Source organism: Salmo salar, chromosome 09 (assembly GCF_965601325.2).
Source record: "Salmo salar chromosome 09, fSalSal1, whole genome shotgun sequence".
Taxonomy (NCBI): Eukaryota; Metazoa; Chordata; class Actinopteri; order Salmoniformes; family Salmonidae; genus Salmo; species Salmo salar.
In genome coordinates this window covers 116,375,884-116,395,002 of record NC_138299.1, presented here as the reverse complement: position 1 = coordinate 116,395,002, position 19,119 = coordinate 116,375,884, and the positions used below count along the sequence as shown (strand labels likewise).

Sequence of the window (19,119 nt, the reverse complement as noted above, 5' to 3'; positions counted from 1 at the left end):
ATATCCATAGATTAGGACCTAATTAATTTCAATTGTCTGATTTCCTTCTATGAATTGTAACTCAGTAAAATCTTTGAAATTGTTGCATGTTGCATTTATATTTTAGTTCTGTATACATACTAGACAGAGATTGATCTATAGTCCCCCCCCCTCGATTTCATCGTGAAAAAGAAAATTATATTTTTGGTCTTAATTTAAGGTTGGGGTTCAAATCAGGTTTTAAGAAGATACATTGTCAAAGTGGGCAGGGTTTATGACTTTGCGGCTTGCCCAGATTGTTAACGAACATGTGAGCTGGGCGAGCTAAAATGAGGGGTTTCGATTTAGCTGGCACGCATGCCCGGTTCAAAGCCCTTGGTGAAATCAACTCATAACAAAAGTGACTTAATTATGCACACGTGGAGTAATGTGTAGGATTATGTATGTTCACATGTAAAAGTGATTGTTTTTGATTTGTGAAAATGTGAAGATATATTTTATGGAAATTAGATCTTGTCTGTTTCTGGTTGATGCACCATGCTGCCTTGTTAACAAGATGACAGATCTGCGCAGATTACTGTTAGTTTTACGAAGGGTGCTCCTCCCTCAGCGCTTTTGCCCGTTCAGTTCACGGGCCAACGCCGGTGCCCCGCGGTTCTTCATAATCGTATCCGCACATTGAATCCTCCTCATTCTTAGTTTGAACCGTGGGGTCAATAAAAACACTCAACATCGCTTCCGTAAACGTACGTCGTTCCCAGTTTGTTTGGTTGGCTGCAAAAATTATGATTTTAGCCAATCAGATTGTTCCAGGTCACCCACAGCAAATGTACAGGAAGGAAAGATGGCAGCCAGAAATGGGAAGAATGGTCTACTTGAGAAAGTAAGAATTCTATTACACTAATTCATGCTACACCGACATTGTTCATTTTATAAGATACAGGGATCGGAAATTAAACCTGTCATGCTTGGGTATTTTGAAATAGTTGACGCCTAGCCAATATTGTATTACGCCACGACAGGCATGTCTACTAGAAACAGACATACCGTTCATTTTGAGTTTAAGCCAACGTTAACAGTAGTTAGCAAGCTAGTTTTACTTTCTTGAAGGAAGTAAAGGAATTGGCTATACAAATAACGTGGGCTGTAGCGGTAACGTTGTTTGTATGTTCAAATTTCAAGAGAAACGCAGATCTTCTTTGAAGTGAGGGAAGCTTATTGACCAGCTAGCTAACTTGGATAAGCTATGGCTAGCCTAGCATGCTACTAGCTAATATTATTCCTGGTTGTTGGCTAGCCAGATGTTAACACTATGCGCTGGATAGCTAACTTGGAAACTATAGGTAGCATATGCTGACAAACTTGACTAAATGTAAAGTTATAGTGACTAGCTACAGTAACTAGATAACGAGTAATTCTATACTGCAGCAAGCAACAATTTACTATCTTGGATTACATTCATTGTAACAGTGCAATTGTTTAACAATTGGAGCCTGGTATTAACTTATTTTCTTTTTTTATGCCTGGAAACCCGAAACCCAATTGCGTTGAATTCTACGTCGGGCAGAAATGAATGTTTGAATCAGGAAAGTTTCCTCATGACCTCTACGAGCCAGAATGTTGAGTACAGGTCACCAGACCAGTGCTGAGTCCTGGGGTACAGGCAGAGCTGTGGCCCGTATTCCCCGCGTGAGGGGAGGTGGTACCCACCGCTCCGGTCAGGGAGCTTTCGGCAATGTATCCTCTCTGACAGTTTAACATGGATCTTAAAGGAAAAGTTTACTTTTCACAACCAAAGCTGTATTTTTTTATTTTAAAATATTCAAATGGCATGTTATAACTGTCCAGACCATTTAAGATTTCATTCGTTTTTTTGTTTTGGTTTGAAAATTTCTGGTTTGAGATAAGAGTTTGACTTCCTCATCCACCTTCTGCATTATGGGAGCTTGTTTAAAACTGAACAGAAACTCTCAAATACAGTCTTTTACAAACTGAAACTAGTGATGCAGGTCTTTACGTTTTGTACACATGAAACTCTTAATTCCAAACTTTATCTGCAATGTTATATTCAATTTGTTGCGACTCAAGTGGTTTCCACTATCCATCTTTTTCTCGGTAGAATGGAGGGAGAGGTATCGCTTAAGTCGCCAAAAAAAAGTAATTAAAATTTTGTGATTCAATTTCTTGTGTACAACCTCCCAAAGACCTGTATCACAACACTTAATACTTTGCCCTTTCTACAAGCATGTGCTCCAAAACATGGTAATACATCCCAAATACAAATTTGGTTGAGAAAAAAATAAGGTATGTTTTCCTTTATTGTCCCCTTGTGAATCTCACCATGTCTAAATGGGCCATGTTTGTGTTCATTAGGGCTCATCTCAACAAAACGTTTTTGCAATCAACTGCGTTTTATTGTAGAAATACGGTTGGCACCTAATGGTTTTGTATTTCCCTGTAGCTCAGTTGGTAGAGCATGATGTTTGCAACGCCAGGGTTGTGGGTTCGATTCCCACGGGGGGCCAGCACAGAGGAAAAAAAAAAGTGTGATATTGTATGAAATGTATGCATTCACTACTGTAAGTCGCTCTGGATAAGAGCGTCTGCTAAATGACTAAAATGTAAATGTAAATGTATGTACTTTACCAGTTGGTCCATTTAGCGGTAGGAATGTGAGACCATATATACACTGGAAAGTAGTGCTGAGCAATAAGTAAAACATTTTAGGTCAGTTCGGTAATTTTTTTTTCTTCCTATATTAAGGTAAACAAACAAACATTTGAGAATATTATGGGAAATTCCAAAGCCAAAAATCATACACACACACACACACGTGGACACACCCCTTCCACTAATTTGATTTGGCTATTTCAGCCACACCGTTGCTGACAGGTGTAAAAAATTGAGCACACAGCCATGCAATCTCCATAGACAAACATTGGCACTAGAATGGCCTTACTGAAGAGCTCAGTGACTTTAAATGTGGCACCGTCATAGGATGCCAACTTTCAAACGGCAGGTACCCTAGTGGTTAGAGCGTTGGACTAGTAACCGAAAGGTTGCAAGATCTAATCCCCGAGCTGACAAGGTAAAAAAAAAAAATGTCGTTCTGAACAAGGCAGTTAACCCACTGTTCCTAGGCCGTCATTGAAAATAAGAATTTGTTATTAACTGACTTGCTTAGTTAAATAAAGGTAACAAAAAACAAGTTAGTTCATCAAATTTCTGCCCTGCTTAGAGCTGCCCGGTCAACTGTTAGTGCTGTTATTGTGAAGTGGAAACGTCTATAAGCAACAACGGCTCCACCGCGAAGTGGTAAGCCACACAAGCTAACAGAATGGTACCGCTGAAGTGTGGTGTGTAAAAATAGTCTGTCTTCGGTTGGAACAAACTACTGAGTTCCAAACTGCCTCTGGAAACAACACAATCACTGTTAGTTGGAGCTTCATGAAATGGTGTTCTATTGCTGAACATCCGCACACAAGCCTAAGATCACCATGCGCAATGCCAAGCGTCAGCAGGAGTGGTGTAAAGCTTGCTGCAATTGGGCTCTAGAGCAGTGGAAATGTGTTCTCTGGAGTGATGAATCACGCTTCACCATCTGGAAGTACGATGGACGAATCTGTTTTTGGCAGATGCCAGGAGAACTCTGCCTGCCCAATGCATAGTGCCAACTGTAAAGTTTGGTGGAGGAAGAATAATGCTCAGGGCTGTTTTTCATGGTTTGGGCTAGGCCCCTTAGTTCCAGTGAAGGGGATCTTAACGCTACATTGATATTCTAGATGATTCTTTGCGTCCAACTTTGTGGCAACAGTTTGGGGAAGGCTCTTTCCTGTTTCAGCACAACATTGCCCCCCGTGCACAAAGCGAGGTCCATACAGAAATGGTTTGAGATCAGTGTGGAAGAACTTGACTGGCCTGCACAGAGCCCTGACCTTAACTCCATTGAACACCTTTGGGATGAATTTGTGGCTGACTGCGAGCCAGGTCTAATCGCCCAACATCAGTGCCCGACCTCACTAATGACCTTGTGGCTGAATGGAAGCAAGTCCCCATAGCAATATTCTAACAGCTATTGGAAAGCCTTCCCAGAAAAATGGTGGCTGTTACAGCAGCAAAGGGAGGACCAACTCCATATTAATGCCCATGATTTTGGGATGAGATGTTTGAAGAGCAGGTGTCCACGTACTTTTGGTGATGTAGTGAACAAAACAGAAAATATTTTCTATCTTTTTCTGGTCCACATAGGGTAGACATCAATCGCAAAAATAGAAAATGACTATTAAATAATAAAATATTGTTTGTGTATATTACTTAGATTTTATTAGATTCCTGTATTTTTCGTTCTTTAGTCAACTCATCGCTTTCTGGCAGTTGGCTGCTACAGCCTGAGCAATGTTCTCTGTGCTCCCCATACTGTACTGTAGGGATCAACAACTAGATTCAGCCGCAGGCCTTTTTTTTTTTGTTGAGCGGATGGTCGGGGGCCGGAACATAATTACAAATTTGTAGACTGCAAATTGACCACGAAGCCCAAACAGATGTTTAACTAAAACAATAATTTTAAACCTTGCTTACATTTGTATACGATCACATTTGTCTCTCTCTGTGAATACTTAGGAATAGATTTCTTGAATTAAAATTACTTGGAGCTGATTTTCTGGTGTTATTAGTTTCGTGTACAACCGAATGGAAGAAAAGTGTACGTACACTACCGTTAAGTTTGGGGTCACTTAGAAATATCATTGTTTATGAAGGAAAAGCAAAAAATAATTGTCCATTAAAATAACAAATTGATCAAAAATAGTGTAGACACTGTTAATGTTGTAAATGACTATTGTTGCTGGAAACGGCAGATTTTTAATGGAATATCTACATAGATGTACAGAGGCCCATTTTCAGCAACCATGACTCCTGTGTTCCAATGTCATGTTAGCAAATGTATCATTTTATAATTTTAGAGGGCGTATTGATCATTAGAAAACCCTTTTGCAATTATTTTAGCACAGCTGAAACTGTTGTGCTATTTAAAGAAGCAATAAAACTGGCCTCCTTTAGCCTAGTTGAGTATCTGGAGCATCGGCATTTGTGGGTTCGATTACAGGCTCAAAATGGCCAGAAACAAATACCTTCTTCTGAAACTCGTCAGTCTATTCTTGTTCTGAGAAATGAAGGCTATTCCATGCGAGAAATTGCCAAGAAACTGAAGATCTGGGTACAATGCTGTCTACTACTCCCTTCACAGAACAGCGCAAACTGTCTCTAACCAGAATAGAAAGTGGGAGGCCCCGGTGCACAACTGAGCAAGAGGACAAGTACATTAGTATCTAGTTTTGAGAAACGGATGCCTCACAAGTCCTCAACTGGCAGCTTCATTAAATAGTACCCGCAAAACACCTCTCAATTAGAGGTCGACCGATTATGATTTTTCAACGCCGCTACCGATTATTGGAGGGCCCAAAAAAGCCGATACCGATTAATCGGCCGATTTGTTTTATTTATTTTTTTGTAATAATGACAATTACAACAATACTGAATGAACACTTATTTTAACTTAATATAATACATCAATGAAATCAATTTAGCCTCAAATAAATAATGAAACATGTTCAATTTGGTTTAAATAATGCAGAAACAAAGTGTTGGAGAAGAAAGTAAAAGTGCAATATGTGCCATGTAAAAAAGCTAACGTTTAAGTTCCTTGCTCAGAACATGAGAACATTTGAAAGCTGGTGGTTCCTTTTAACATGAGACTTCAATATTCCCAGGTAAGATGTTGTAGGTATTATAGGAATTATAGGACTATTTCTCTCTATACGATTTGTATTTCATATACCTTTGACTATTGGAGGTTCTTATAGGCACTTTAGTCTTGCCAGTGTAACAGTATAGCTTCCGTCCCTCTCCTCGCTCCTACCTGGGTTCGAACGATGAACACATCGACAACAGCCACCCTCGAAGCAGCGTTACCTACGTAGAGGTTGGGAAACAACCACTCCCAAGTCTCAGAGCGAGTGACGTTTGAAACGCTATTAGTGCGCACCCGGCTAACTAGCTAGCCATTTCACATCGGTTACACCGGCCTAATCTCGGGAGTTGACAGGCTTGACGTCATAAACAGCGCAATGCTTGAAGCATTGCGAAGAGCTGCTGGCAAAACACACGAAAGTGCTATTTTGAATGAATGCTTACGAGCCTGCTGCTGCCTACTATCGCTCAGTCAGACTGCTCTATCAAATCATAGATTTAATTATAACATAACACACAGAAATACGAGCCTTAGGTCATTAATATGGTCAAATCCGGAAACTATCATCTCGAAAACAAAACGTTATTCCTGTTACATTGCACAACCTTCAGTGTTATGTCATAATTACGTAAAATTCTGGCAAATTAGTTCGCAACGAGCCAGGCGACCGAAACTGTTGCATATACACTGACTCTGCGTGCAATGAACGCAAAATGACACAATTTCACCTGGTTAATATTGCCTGCTAACCTGGATTTCTTTTAGCTAAATATGCAGGTTTAAAAATATATACTTGTGTATTGATTTTAAGAAAGGCATTGATGTTTATGGTTGGAGCAACGTGTACCTAAGCGATTATATGCAACACAGGACAGGCTAGATAAGCTAGTAATACCATCAACTAGTGATTGATTGTTTTTTTATGAGATAAGTTTAATGCTAGCTAGCAACTTACCGTAGCTTCTTACTGCATTCGCGTAACCTCGTGGAGTGCAATATAAAGCAGGTGGTTAGAGCGTTGGACTAGTTAACCATAAGGTTGCAAGATTGAATCCCTTAGCTGACAAGATAAAAATCTGTTGTTCTGTCCCTGAACAAGGCACCGTTCCTAGGCCGTCATTGAAAATAAGAATGTGTTCTTAACTGACTTGCCTAGTTAAATAAAGGTCTAAGTTTTTTTTAAACGTTTAAAATTGGCGTCCAAAAATACCGATTTCCAATTGTTATGAAAACTTGAAATCGGCCCTAATTAATTGTCCATTCCGATTTAATCGGTCGACCTCTAGTCTCAATGTCAACCATGAAGAGGCGACTCTGGGATGCTAGCCTTCTAGGCAGAGTTGCATAAAAAAAAAGCCATATCTCAGACTGGCCAATTTATTAAAAGATTAAGAACACACTGGACAGAGGAACTCTGCCTAGAAGGCCAGCATCCCGAAGCCGCCTCTTCACTACTAAAGGACACCAATAATAAGGAGAGACTTGCTTGGGCCAAGAAACATGAGCATTGGACATTAGACCTTATGGAAATCTGTCCTTTGGTCTGAGGAGTCCAAATTTTTTATTTTTTTTGGTTGGTTCCAACCACAGAGTAGGTGAACGAATGCGCTCTGCATGTGTGGTTCCCACCTTGAAGCATGGAGGTGTGGGCGTGCTTTGCTGGTGACACTGTCACTGATTTATTTAGAATTCAAGGCACAGTTAACCAGCATGGCTACCACATCATTCTGCAGCGATACGCCATCCCATCTGGTTTGCACTTAGTCCCACTATCATTTGTTTTTCAACAGGACAATGACCCAGCACACCTGCAGGCTGTGTAAGGGCTATTTGACCAAGAAGGAGAGTGATGGAGTGCTGCATACGCTGACTAGGCCTCCACAATCACCCGACCTCTACCCAATTGAAATTGTTTAAGAGTTGGACCGCAGATTGAAGGAAAAACGGCCAACAAGTGCTCAGCATTGTGGGAACTTTTTCAAAACTGTTGGAAAAGCATTCCAGGTGAATCTGGTTGAGAGGATGGCAAGTGTGCAAAGCTGCCATCAAGGCAAAGGGTGGCTACTTTGACAAATATGAGATATATTTTTAACACTTTTTTTGTTGTAACTAACCTAGTTCTTAATTTATTTGACCTTTTAACTAGGCAAGTCAGTTAAGAACAAATTCTTATTTTCAATGATGGCCTAGGAACAGTGAGTTAACTGCCTTGTTCAGGGGCAGAACGACAGATTTGTACCTTGTCAGCTCGGGGATTTGATCTTGCCACCTTTCGGTTACTAGTCCAACGCTCTAACCACTAGGCTACGCTGCCGCCTTAACATGATTTCTCTCATCAATGATTCAATTTCTCTCTAGGAAAATGCCCATTAGGCTCACACACACACTAATGGGATTCAAGTTATTGAGCAGATGTTTAATATCTGGGGGGGAAAACTATATTGGTTAATCGCTCAGCACTACAGGGAAGTATAATTACAAACTTTTGAAAGCACTGGTATTGCCTAAAGATTTATCACCTGAAGCATGCGCTCAAGATAAAAATGCATGCATACTTGGCGAACTTACGCGCGCGTGTGAATATGGTTCTGCGCATGCTTCAGGTGATGAAATCTCAACACACTACCAGTAGATGTAATTTCCTTTGGATATATTGTCTCACATTCCTAAATATTATTTTATTCCACATTCTAGCTTACAGAGGTTGAGATTTTTCCTGTTTTAAATGCTCATATCTGTCTGACGTAGAACGCAATTCAACATCAGGTTTCCAGGCTTTTTGTAATGTATGACCCAAGAGATTATCTAAATATGTTGTAATTATTAGTTTGGATTATCAAATTTACATTTTAGGACTGGATCAATGATTGTCAGTGAAAATGTAGCTAGGCTATATGTAAAGGTCTAAAGCCGTGTTCACATTGGCAGTTTGAAGTAGGGATGCGTAGTTTTTCGGTGAAAATATCGGAAATCTGTAAAATGTCTAAAACCGATATCAAAGCTGATGTGCATACCTAATATAATGTAGGTACAGTGCCTTGCAAAAGTATTCATCCGCCTTGCCGTTTTCCTATTTTGTTGCATTACAACCTGTAATTTAAATGGATTTATATTTGGATTTCATGTAATGGACATACTTACATTACATAGTCCAAATTGGTGAAATGAAAAAAATTACTTGTTTACATTTTCTTTTTTTTTTTATAAATATAAAATGGAAAAGTGGTGTGTGCTTATGTATTCACCCCCTTACTATGAAGCCCCTAAATAAGATCTGGTACAACTAATTACCATCAGAAGTCATATAATTAGTTAGATTGCACACAAATAGACTTTATTTAAGTGTCACATGATCTCAGGTATGTGTATGTACGTACATACATACATGCATACATACATACATGTGTCGAAAGGCCCCAGAGTCTGCAACACCACCAAGAAAGCGGCACCATGAAGACCAGGGAGATCTCCAAACAGGTCAGGGACAAAGTTGTGGAGAAGTACAGATCAGGTTCGGTTATAAAAAGAATATCTGAAACTTTGAACATCCCACAGAGCACCATTAAATCCATTATTAAAAAATGGAAAGAATATGGCACCACAAAAAACCTGCCAAGAGACTGCCGCCCACCAAAACTCATGGACCAGGCAAGGAGGGCATTAATCAGAGGCAACAAAGAGACCAAAGATGACCCTGAAGGAGCTGCAAAACTCCAATCTCTGCTGTGGAGCATCTGTCCATAGGACCACTTTAAGCCGTACACTCCACAGAGCTGGGCATAATGGAAGAGTGGCCAGAAAAAAAGCCATTGCTTAATGAAGAAAAATAAGAAAACACATTTGGTGTTTGCCAAAAGGCATGTGGGAGACTCCCCAAACACATGGAAGAAGGTACTCTGGTCAGATAAGACTAAAAGTGAGCTTTTTGGCCATCAAGGAAAACTCTGTCTGGCGCAAACCCAACACCTCTCGTCACCCCGAGAACACCATCTCCACAGTGAAGCGTTTTGGCAACATCATGCTGTGGGGATGTTTTTCATCGGCAGGGACTGGGAAACTGGTCAGAATTAAAGGCATGATGGATGGCGCTAAATACAGGGAAATTCTCGAGGGGAAACCTGTTTGTCTTCCAGAGATTTGAGACTGGGATGGAGGTTCACCTTCCAGCAGGACAATGACCCTAAGCATACTGCTAAAGCAACACTCAAGTGGTTTAAAGGGAAACATTTAAATGTCTTGCATTGGCCAAGTCAAAGCCCAGATCACAATCCAATTCAGAATCTGTGGTATGACATAAAGATTGCTGTACACCAGCGGAACCCATCCAACTTGAAGGAGCTGGAGCAGTTTTGCCTTGAAGAATGGGCAAAAATCCCAGTGGCTAGATGTGCCAAGCTTATAGATACATACCCCAAGAGACTTGCAGCTGTAATTGCTTCAAAAGGTGGCTCTACAAAGTAGAGGTCGACCGATTAATCGGAATGGCCGACTTAATTAGGGACGATTTCAAGTTTTCATAACAATCGGAAGTCAGTATTTTTGGACGCCGATTTGGCTTTTTTAAAGACCTTTTATTTAACTAGGCAAGTCAGTTAAGAACACATTCTCATTTTCAATGACGGCCTAGGAACGGTGGGTTAACTGCCTTGTTCAGGGGCAGAAAGACAGATTTTTACCTTGTCAGCTCAGGGATTCAATCTTGCAACCTTACGGTTAACTAGTCCAACGCTCTAACCACCTGCTTTACATTGCACTCCACGAGGTTACTCGAATGCAGTAAGAAGCTAAGGTAAGTTGCTAACTAGCATTAAACTTACCTTATTAAAAAACAATCAATCAATCATAATCACTAGTTAACTACACATGGTTGATGATATTACTAGTTTATCTAGCCTGTCCTGCGTTGCATATAATCGCTTAGGTACACGTTGCTCCAACCATAAACATCAATGCCTTTCTTAAAATCAATACACAAGTATATATTTTTAAACCTGCATATTTAGTTAATATTGCCTGCTAACATGAATTTCTTTTAACTAGGGGAAAATGTGTCACTTTTCTTGCAAACAGAGTCAGGGTATATGCAGCAGTTTGGGCCGCCTGGCTCGTTGCGAACTGTGTGAATACTATTTCTTCCTAACAAAGACAGCCGACTTCGCCAAATGGGGATGATTTAACAAAAGCGCATTTGCGAAAAAGCACAATCTTTGCACGACTGTACCTAACCATAAACATCAATGCCTTTCTTAAAATCAATACACAGAAGTATATATTTTTAAACCTGCATATTTAGCTAAACGATATCCAGGTTAGCAGGCAATATTAACCAGGTGAAATTGTGTCATTTTGCGTTCATTGCACGCAGTCAGGATATATGCAACACTTTGGGTAATTTGTCAGAATTTTACGTAATTATGACATAACACTGAAGGTTGTGCAATGTAACAGGAATAACGTTTTGTTTTCGAGATGATAGTTTCCGGATTCGACCATATTAATGACCTAAGGCTCGTATTTCTGTGTGTTATTATGTTTAAATCTATGATTTGATAGAGCAGTCTGACTGAGCGATGATAGGCGGCAGCAGGCTCATAAGCATTCATTCAAACAGCACTTTAGTTTTGCCAGCAGCCCTTCGCAATGCATTGCGCTGTTTATGACGTCAAGCCTATCAACTCCCAAGATTAGGCTGGTGTAACTGATGTGAAATGGCTAGCTCTTTAGCCGGGTGCGCGCTAATAGCGTTTCAAACGTCACTCGCTCTGAGACTTGGGAGTGGTTGTTTCCCTTCCTCTACGTGGGTAATGCTGCTTCGAGGGTGGCTGTTGTCGATGTGTTCCTGGTTCAAGCCCAGGTAGGAGCGAGGAGAGGGACGGAATCTCTGTTACACTGGCAATACTAAAGTGCCTATAAGAACGTCCAATAGTCAAAGGTATATGAAATACAAATCGTATAGAGAGAAATAGTCCTATAATAACTGCAACCTACAACATCTTACCTGGGAATATTGAAGACTCATGTTAAAAGGAACCACCAGCTTTCATATGTTCTCATGTTCTGAGCAAGGAACTTAAACGTTAGCTTTTTTACATGGCACATATTGCACTTTTACTTTCTTCTCCAACCCTTTGTTGTTGCATTATTTAAATCAAATTGAACATGTTTCATTATTTATTTGAGGCTAAATTGATTTTATTGATGTATTATATTAAGTTAAAATAAGTGTTCATTCAGTATTGTTGTAATTGTCATTATTACAGCAACAACAACAAAATCGGCCGATTTTTAATCGGTATCGGCTTTTTTGGGCCCTCCAATAATCGGTAGCGGCGTTGAAAAATCATAATCGGTCGACTACTACAAAGTATTGACTTTGGGGGAGTGAATAGTTATGTACGCTCAAGTTCTTTTCTTTTTTTGTCATTTGTTTGTCTCACAAATATTTTGCTTCTTCAAAGTGGTAGGCATTTTGTGTAAATCAAATACAAACCCCCCCCAAAAAATCGATTTCAATTCCAGGTTGTAAGGCAACAAAATAGGAAAAATGCCAAGGGGGGGGAATACTTTCGCAAGCCACTGTACATGACCTAATGATGCCACAGCATTCCTAACTTAGCCCACAATGTCTGCTGGGTGGATCGAGCAGTCATTTGATTGAGTTGTCTCGCTGAAACTTTGCAAAATCTACTAAAGCCAAGATAATGTAATTTGTTGCCCTTGACAATCAACCATTGTCTGTTGTGGGAGATGTTGGCTTTCGCCGACTGGTCGAGCACTGGTACACACTACCAAGTGTGCTATTTTTCAGATGTTGCCCTACCGGAGTTGCACAGTAATACCCTTACTGCTATTAGCTTCACGTCCCTGCTATTGTGCACTGTCAAAGCTGCACAAAAAAGTCTGCAAACACCGGCCACGAATGATGTGTTGGTAATAAAGCATCATTTGTTCGACCGCAACTTCTGGGGTAGCTAGCTTTAGCTTGGTACCTAGCTAACACCAATACAACCAGCCTGAAAACAATAACCAGTAGAAACTGCAGTAATTTTCATTATTCTTAGCAATGATTTAGGAATCCTTGTAAGTATTAGCTACGTTGCCACTTGTTGTTCGCCTATTGAAATTGAATTTCAGTTCATGAAAATAAATAGCTAGCCAGCTACTTAACCCTGTTGCCCAAAGCTAACATTATAAGCAGCCAGCTAGCTTCATCTGGCTAGTGAGGCTCGACCGGACCGGGTTATGCGTTGTGAAGCTAGCCACAATAAGGATTAGGCACAATAGTGGAATTTGCGGTTTACCTTCAAAATAAAAGTATGCAATTGACAGTGATGCAAATGAATACAAATAGTAGAATTATGCCATACTTTTATTTTGAAGGCTAACCACAAAGTCCACCGTTGTGGCTAATCCTTATTGTGGCTAGCTTCACATACCGTAATTTCCGGACTATAAGCCGCAACTTTTTTCCCACGCTTTGAACCTTGCGGCTTAAAATATGACGCGGCTAATATATGGATTTTTCCCGCTTTCATATTTTTTTTGAAAGGAGATGACTTCAGTGGTTTCAGTGCACAGGAGGAGGAAGATAGTGACCAATGACTTTCTTGGTAGGCTACTGTTTACTGCAATTTTTTAATTTTTGTTACAAGCCGTGTTTCGTTAAAGCCTGTGTAAAGTTAATTTGTTTCAATGTACCGGTAGGCACCTGCGGCTTATAGACATGTGCAGCTTATTTATGTTCAAAATAATACTTTTTTTTAAATTCAGTGGGTGCGGCTTATATTCAGGTGCGCTCAATAGTCCGGAAATTACGGTAGATTGTCCGACCACCATTGAATCAAGGAACTGAGGGTTAAATGAGGGTTATTTCAGAGGATGACACCAAGCTATATAGTTATCTACCTAGAGCTATTGAAACAGATTGTCGTTTTGGGGGAAGAACATTGTTTGCATCCATGAGCTAGCTAGCTTTTTTTATGACCAGGACTGTAGGTGCGCGAGACAACTTTACCAGCATCATAGCATAGGTATCGATGAATTATAACGTATGAAATACGAGTGGATAGTGTAATCAATGTGTAATAACTACGTGAGAAATTAATAAACGCGTTAAATTAGTATGTCGTGCAGTCATATTCAGGTCTTGATTGGTCAACAAGCTTAATTGACACGTCAAATACTGTTATTTGACACGTTAAAGAGTATATTTGTTTTGACACGCAAAGACCAAAACGGTGTTCCATAGAAATCCTGGTTGAGAATGAAACGAATGAACAACGAAACAGCACAGCAAGTAAAATAAATCGGTTTGACTATGTTTTACTGGTAATAAGGGCATATGTAAATTCCAACGAAATAACTTTTTTTGTGTGTAACCTCTTATTTAGCTAGGCAAGTCAGTTAACAAATTCTTATTTATAATGACGGCCTACCCTGGCGAAACCCGGACGACCCTGGGCCAATTGTGCCCCGTCCTATAGGACTCCCAATCACGGCCGGATGTGATACAGCCTGGTTTCGAACCAGGGACTGTAGTGATGCCTCTTGCACTGAGATGCAGTGCCTTAGACGTGTGTGTGTGTGTGTGTGTGTGTGTGTGTGTGTGAACTATTTAACTGTCCTAGAATGCATAAAAGGCCGCTAAAATTTGAAGTATCGCTTTTTTTTGGCATGGAAAATATTAGATATTGGTATCGGCTAAAAATCAGTGCATCACTAGTTTGAAGTGACTCAATCTATTGATTTGCATGTCCGATTCAAATCTTTTAGTTTTCATGCAGTCTGAACAGCCACAAGGCACATGGAATCTGACCTGATTCCTGGCCATGTTACATTTACATTTTAGTCATTTAGCAGACGCTCTTATCCAGAGCGACTTACAGTAGTGAATGCATACATTTCTTTATTTTTTTTCCCGTACGTGACTTGTCTATATTTGTCCTCAAGTGGTTTTTAGACTGTTATTCAGCATACCTTGCTTGCTAGCTACTCTGACTTTTTGTCAAAAGCATGTGGTAGCTAACAAGCTAGTTAATTGTTTACGAACAAATATAGTGAATGTGCTAGAAAGCAAAACAGCTACCTAAGCTAGGACTCGTTTTGAAAGTTGGATCATCTTATTTATATATATCCATCCATCCTTTGGCTTTAAGTGTTGTTATCCTATGATTTTGAACATTCAAAGCAAATGGTAAACGTCCATGGCAGGCATTGTCATCTTAGCATGCTACATAACTTCCTGAGTGATAGGAAGCACAAACACCACCACCAATCAGCCTATACCAATGCGCACACACACACCCCTCATTACTATGACAACTAGCATAGCCTTGTCAGCAAATGACTGCTGTCTGAATGAACACACACACACACACACATCTGATTTGGTCACTTGTAACTTGATGTTTGGACAGTCAGTCCAAAACAAAACTGATTTTGAGTATTAAGGCCTGCCGTGTGAACAAGGCGTAATTGTCATCTAACATGCCACTGCAATAGGAGTTTGTTGCAGGAGGAGGAAACTAACTGTCAAGAACTGTTGCTCATACTATTGACCATTTGTCATTTGTTTTCAGTGGAGGATTGATGAGAAACCTGTGAAGATTGACAAATGGGATGGTGCAGCTGTCAAGAATTCTCTTGATGATGCAGCGAAGAAGGTTTGCATACAGTACAATGAGGGGAAAAATGTACACACAGACAAATTAGCTGATTTCCAGTCTCTTGTATGGTTTTGACATTTTACATCTGTTATGATCATATTTTTCCAACGTTCATCAGGTGCTCTTGGAGAAGTATGGTTATGCCGAGAACTTCAATCTCGTAGATGGACGTCTCCTCATTTGCACAATCTCCTGCCTCTTCGCCATCATAGCTTTAATTTGGGACTTCCTTCATCCATTCCCTGAGTCCAAGCCAGTCCTGGCAATCTGTGTCATATCATATCCTTTTTAGGGGAAAAAATTATTAAACTACAGCTTGGTCACAATAGAAGACATAAATAAAGGTGGCATGAGTGCCTACAGTTTGAGGTAATTTACTACTACATCCACCGCCACGATTCCTCTTCACACTTACCACTGTACAATACGCCCATCTACATGATCCAACTAAAGTTAGCAAATATTAATTGTGGGATGTATGTGGAGGAATGATGGCAGTGTTGATTGTGCTAAATGATGTCAAACTGTGCCATCGTTGTGCACGTAAACTTTATTCTATGTCATTTTAATTTCTACGTTCCATTGGTGTAATGCAATCCTAACACAGCACAGCCTAACGTGCCTTATTGCTTTTATAAAACAATTCATCCAACTGTGGATATTACTTTAATGGCCTCTACAGTTTATTTATTTTATGTCCACTTGTGCATTTTGACATTTACAGACTGATGATAACATGTTTTTGATAGGTTATTATTATTACCCAAATTTACATTATCACGGCTTACATGCTGACCACACCGCTCACGTGTGGTCCACACTCCAGTCCAGTTGGTAGTGTAAATGCACCACTACCACTATGCAGTTGGTTGCCAACCACCATATAAATTCCGAAGAAGAAGCCGGAAGGAGGAGAGAGAACCAGAAACAAACTTGTACCCTTTAATCTGTGGATTAATTGTCAGAGTAGAGGACCTTGTGCATTTCAGGTAAAATAACAACCCAATGTTTATATCCCAGGACAAATTAGCTAGCAACAGCAAGCTAGCTAGCTAAATTGCCATAGTGTTTAATGCTTTTCAACCTGTCCCCAAATTAATATAGTTGGTTCATTTTGATATTTCAACCTGCGTGTCCTGATCGCGTCTGGTATGGGTGGACAAAATGAACATGTGCGCGTTGTCACACGTGGACACGTGCGTGGTCTGGTCAGCATGTTAGTAACTTCATTGTCCTTCCAAAAATGTTCATTATTGGATTCTGGAATTTATATATCCATGTTTTCCCTAACGGATCCGTACATATTTCATAATGATGGGCTTTCTAACCTTATATACCTCCTACCAAGAAAAGAACATCTTCCTCGTTTCTGTCCAGAAAGATCCCGCAGGCATGGACCTTGACCACACCTGGCAGCTTTCATCTAGTCTGAAAAGGTACTTTTTTTGGGGGTGGGATGGTTTACCGTTTGTGCATTTTTTTGTTGTTGGTACTATCACATTTTCTGAGAGATGATGCCTGGTAATGTTTTTCATTTATCTTGATATTGAAAAGTCCTGCCTAGCAAATTTGTTTGCTTGTTTTAATTTTCAAGTGTTTACAGTGTGGTGTTGTGACTTCTACTCTCTGCAGGTTTGATGACCAGTACACACTAAGAGTGTCCTTCACAGATGGGAAGTCCAAACACACACGGGAGCAAGAGATCACAAAGTCTGTGGGGACTTTCTTTGATGGGAACGGAACGCTGGTCATGGACCAGTTTGAAAAGTGTGTGTCAAAACTCCATAATACCTTGGCCACTGAAAAGAAGACAAAATAATAATGATCAGACCTTTACAATGCTGCACCACACTGGCATGAACTGCAGTAGAGCAAACTGGTATTTTACAATCCTGGGTGCATTTGGATTAGTTATTGGTTGTTATAAAAGTCTGCACGCCAGCATTTGTTGTCTATTGTTATAATTATAATAAATTTAAGGGTTGTCATTACATTTTTTTCCCCCCCTATGTTTACCTTGATACAAGTTTCATCTAGACATTGCTTTTGAGGACCCTTAGGACAACTTAACAAAACTTGAGCGGTGCAAAAAAAATGTCATCTCCCTTGAATGGCTGTTAAAAATTAAGAGATTGGTCTTCTTTGACTTTTCTTCCCCACATTTTATGCTTTAGGACAAAGCCTTACGTAATGCGTGCAGTGAATGACCGGATCATTTTTGTTGGAAATTATGTTCAATTGTCCTGGAAGCCTTATTCAACTACTGTCCCTTTTAAAAGCTTTGCAATTCTACATTTATGGATTTTGTTACCATAAGGCTTTAAAGGGCAAAAGAAACGATCTGGAGGGACTGTATCCATACATTTCATAGTGTTGCCACTATGGAAGTATTTCTTTAAAGTTGGAATCTGTTTAGGTGGAACTGCCACGTCCTTTTGCGATATTACAACAGACATTACTTCGAACAATGTTTATTTTTTTCCCCTCCAGATATTGCACATCACTGCATGTGTGATGGCACAGCAGAGTATTTACTGCAATTTAATTTTTCATTATGTTGCTGGATGCTCATCTCCTTTTCAAAAGCAATAAAAGGTCTGGGGGTGACCAGTGGCGCTGTTTCACCTTTTGCGGCTCTCCGCTTTAAAGCAGGGATAATTGTTTTGAAGTACATGTTTTTGTCAACGGTTTGAAAATGAAATTATATTGATCAGTTAGCCTCACTCGAGTGCATGACCATTTTAGAGACTTAATTTATATTGTGAATGTTGGATGATATTCCTGGATAGTTAATTTCTCTGTAGTATGATTTTAAAAGTGAGTGCTACAGAGACTTTGCCATTTTTGTCCGTAGGTATTTGGCTTCAGCAACCTTATTGTACGTACCTGTTCATATAAGTTTCAAATAAAGTTAGGAGGCATTTTTACATTGTCTACTTTTTTGTTCTGTGTTTCAATGAATAGGAGTGCTGATCTGGGCCTGTATCCAGTGTCGCAGAGTAGAAAATTGCTCGTAAGTGCTGAGAGTAGAGCTGTTTCTCTTATGGGTAAAAATGAAAGCTATGCATGAAGCCTTAAGTCGAGTCCCACCTAGTCGACAGATATTTAGAAGACCTTATGAGCTGTCTTAACCAGTTATGAGTTACCAGCAGGTGTCTTGATATAAAGGCAGCAAGTCAGTGGTTCCTGTGCCACAGATAGGACATTTCTTTGGAGTTGAGTGTTTTATTTCTATATGATCAACCCATAAATAATCTAGACCTACCTCTTGCAGGTTTGACAATGATTTCACTCACACCTAATTCACATGACATACAATGCCTTCAGAAAGTATTCGCAACCATTTACTTCTTCCACATTTTGTTGTTACAGCCTGAATTTAACATTGATTAAATTATGTTTTTAGAAATGTTTTGTAAGTATTCAACCCCTTTGTTTATATATAACAAGCCTAAATAAGTTCAGGAGTAAACGTTTGCTTAACAAGTCACATAAGTTGCATGGACTCAGTGTGCAATAATCGTGTTTAACATGATTTTTGAATGACTCCCTGTAAGGTCCCTCTGTCGAGCAGTTAATTTCAACCACAAAGACCAGGGAGGTTTTCCAATGCCTCACAAAGAATGGCACCTATTGGAAGATCGGTAGAAAAACAGACATTGAATATCCCTTTGAGCATGGTGAAGTTATTAATTACACTTTGAATGGTGTATCAATACACCCAGT

General features: G+C 39.8%; 1 protein-coding gene across 1 annotated transcript; it reads left to right on the top strand.

Annotated features, from left to right (window-relative positions):
* Nucleotides 1-600: 600 nt before the first annotated feature.
* Nucleotides 601-18,320, top strand: LOC106612442 (signal peptidase complex subunit 2). The gene is made up of 5 exons (XM_082956141.1): nt 601-862; nt 15,307-15,390; nt 15,512-15,676; nt 16,699-16,829; nt 17,026-18,320. The coding sequence occupies exons 1-5, from the start codon at nt 824-826 to the stop codon at nt 17,210-17,212; spliced, it is 606 nt and encodes a 201-aa protein (XP_082812267.1). The 5' UTR covers nt 601-823; the 3' UTR covers nt 17,213-18,320.
* The last annotated feature ends 799 nt before the right edge of the window (nt 18,321-19,119 follow it).

Bases quoted from the DNA above. Each gene is read 5' to 3' on its own strand.
- LOC106612442 (XM_082956141.1), top strand. From the start codon at position 824: ATGGCAGCCAGAAATGGGAAGAATGGTCTACTTGAGAAA. The intron at 15,391-15,511 runs GTTTGCATACAG...AACGTTCATCAG, and splicing joins TTGATGATGCAGCGAAGAAG to GTGCTCTTGGAGAAGTATGG. The intron at 16,830-17,025 runs GTACTTTTTTTG...TACTCTCTGCAG, and splicing joins CTTTCATCTAGTCTGAAAAG to GTTTGATGACCAGTACACAC.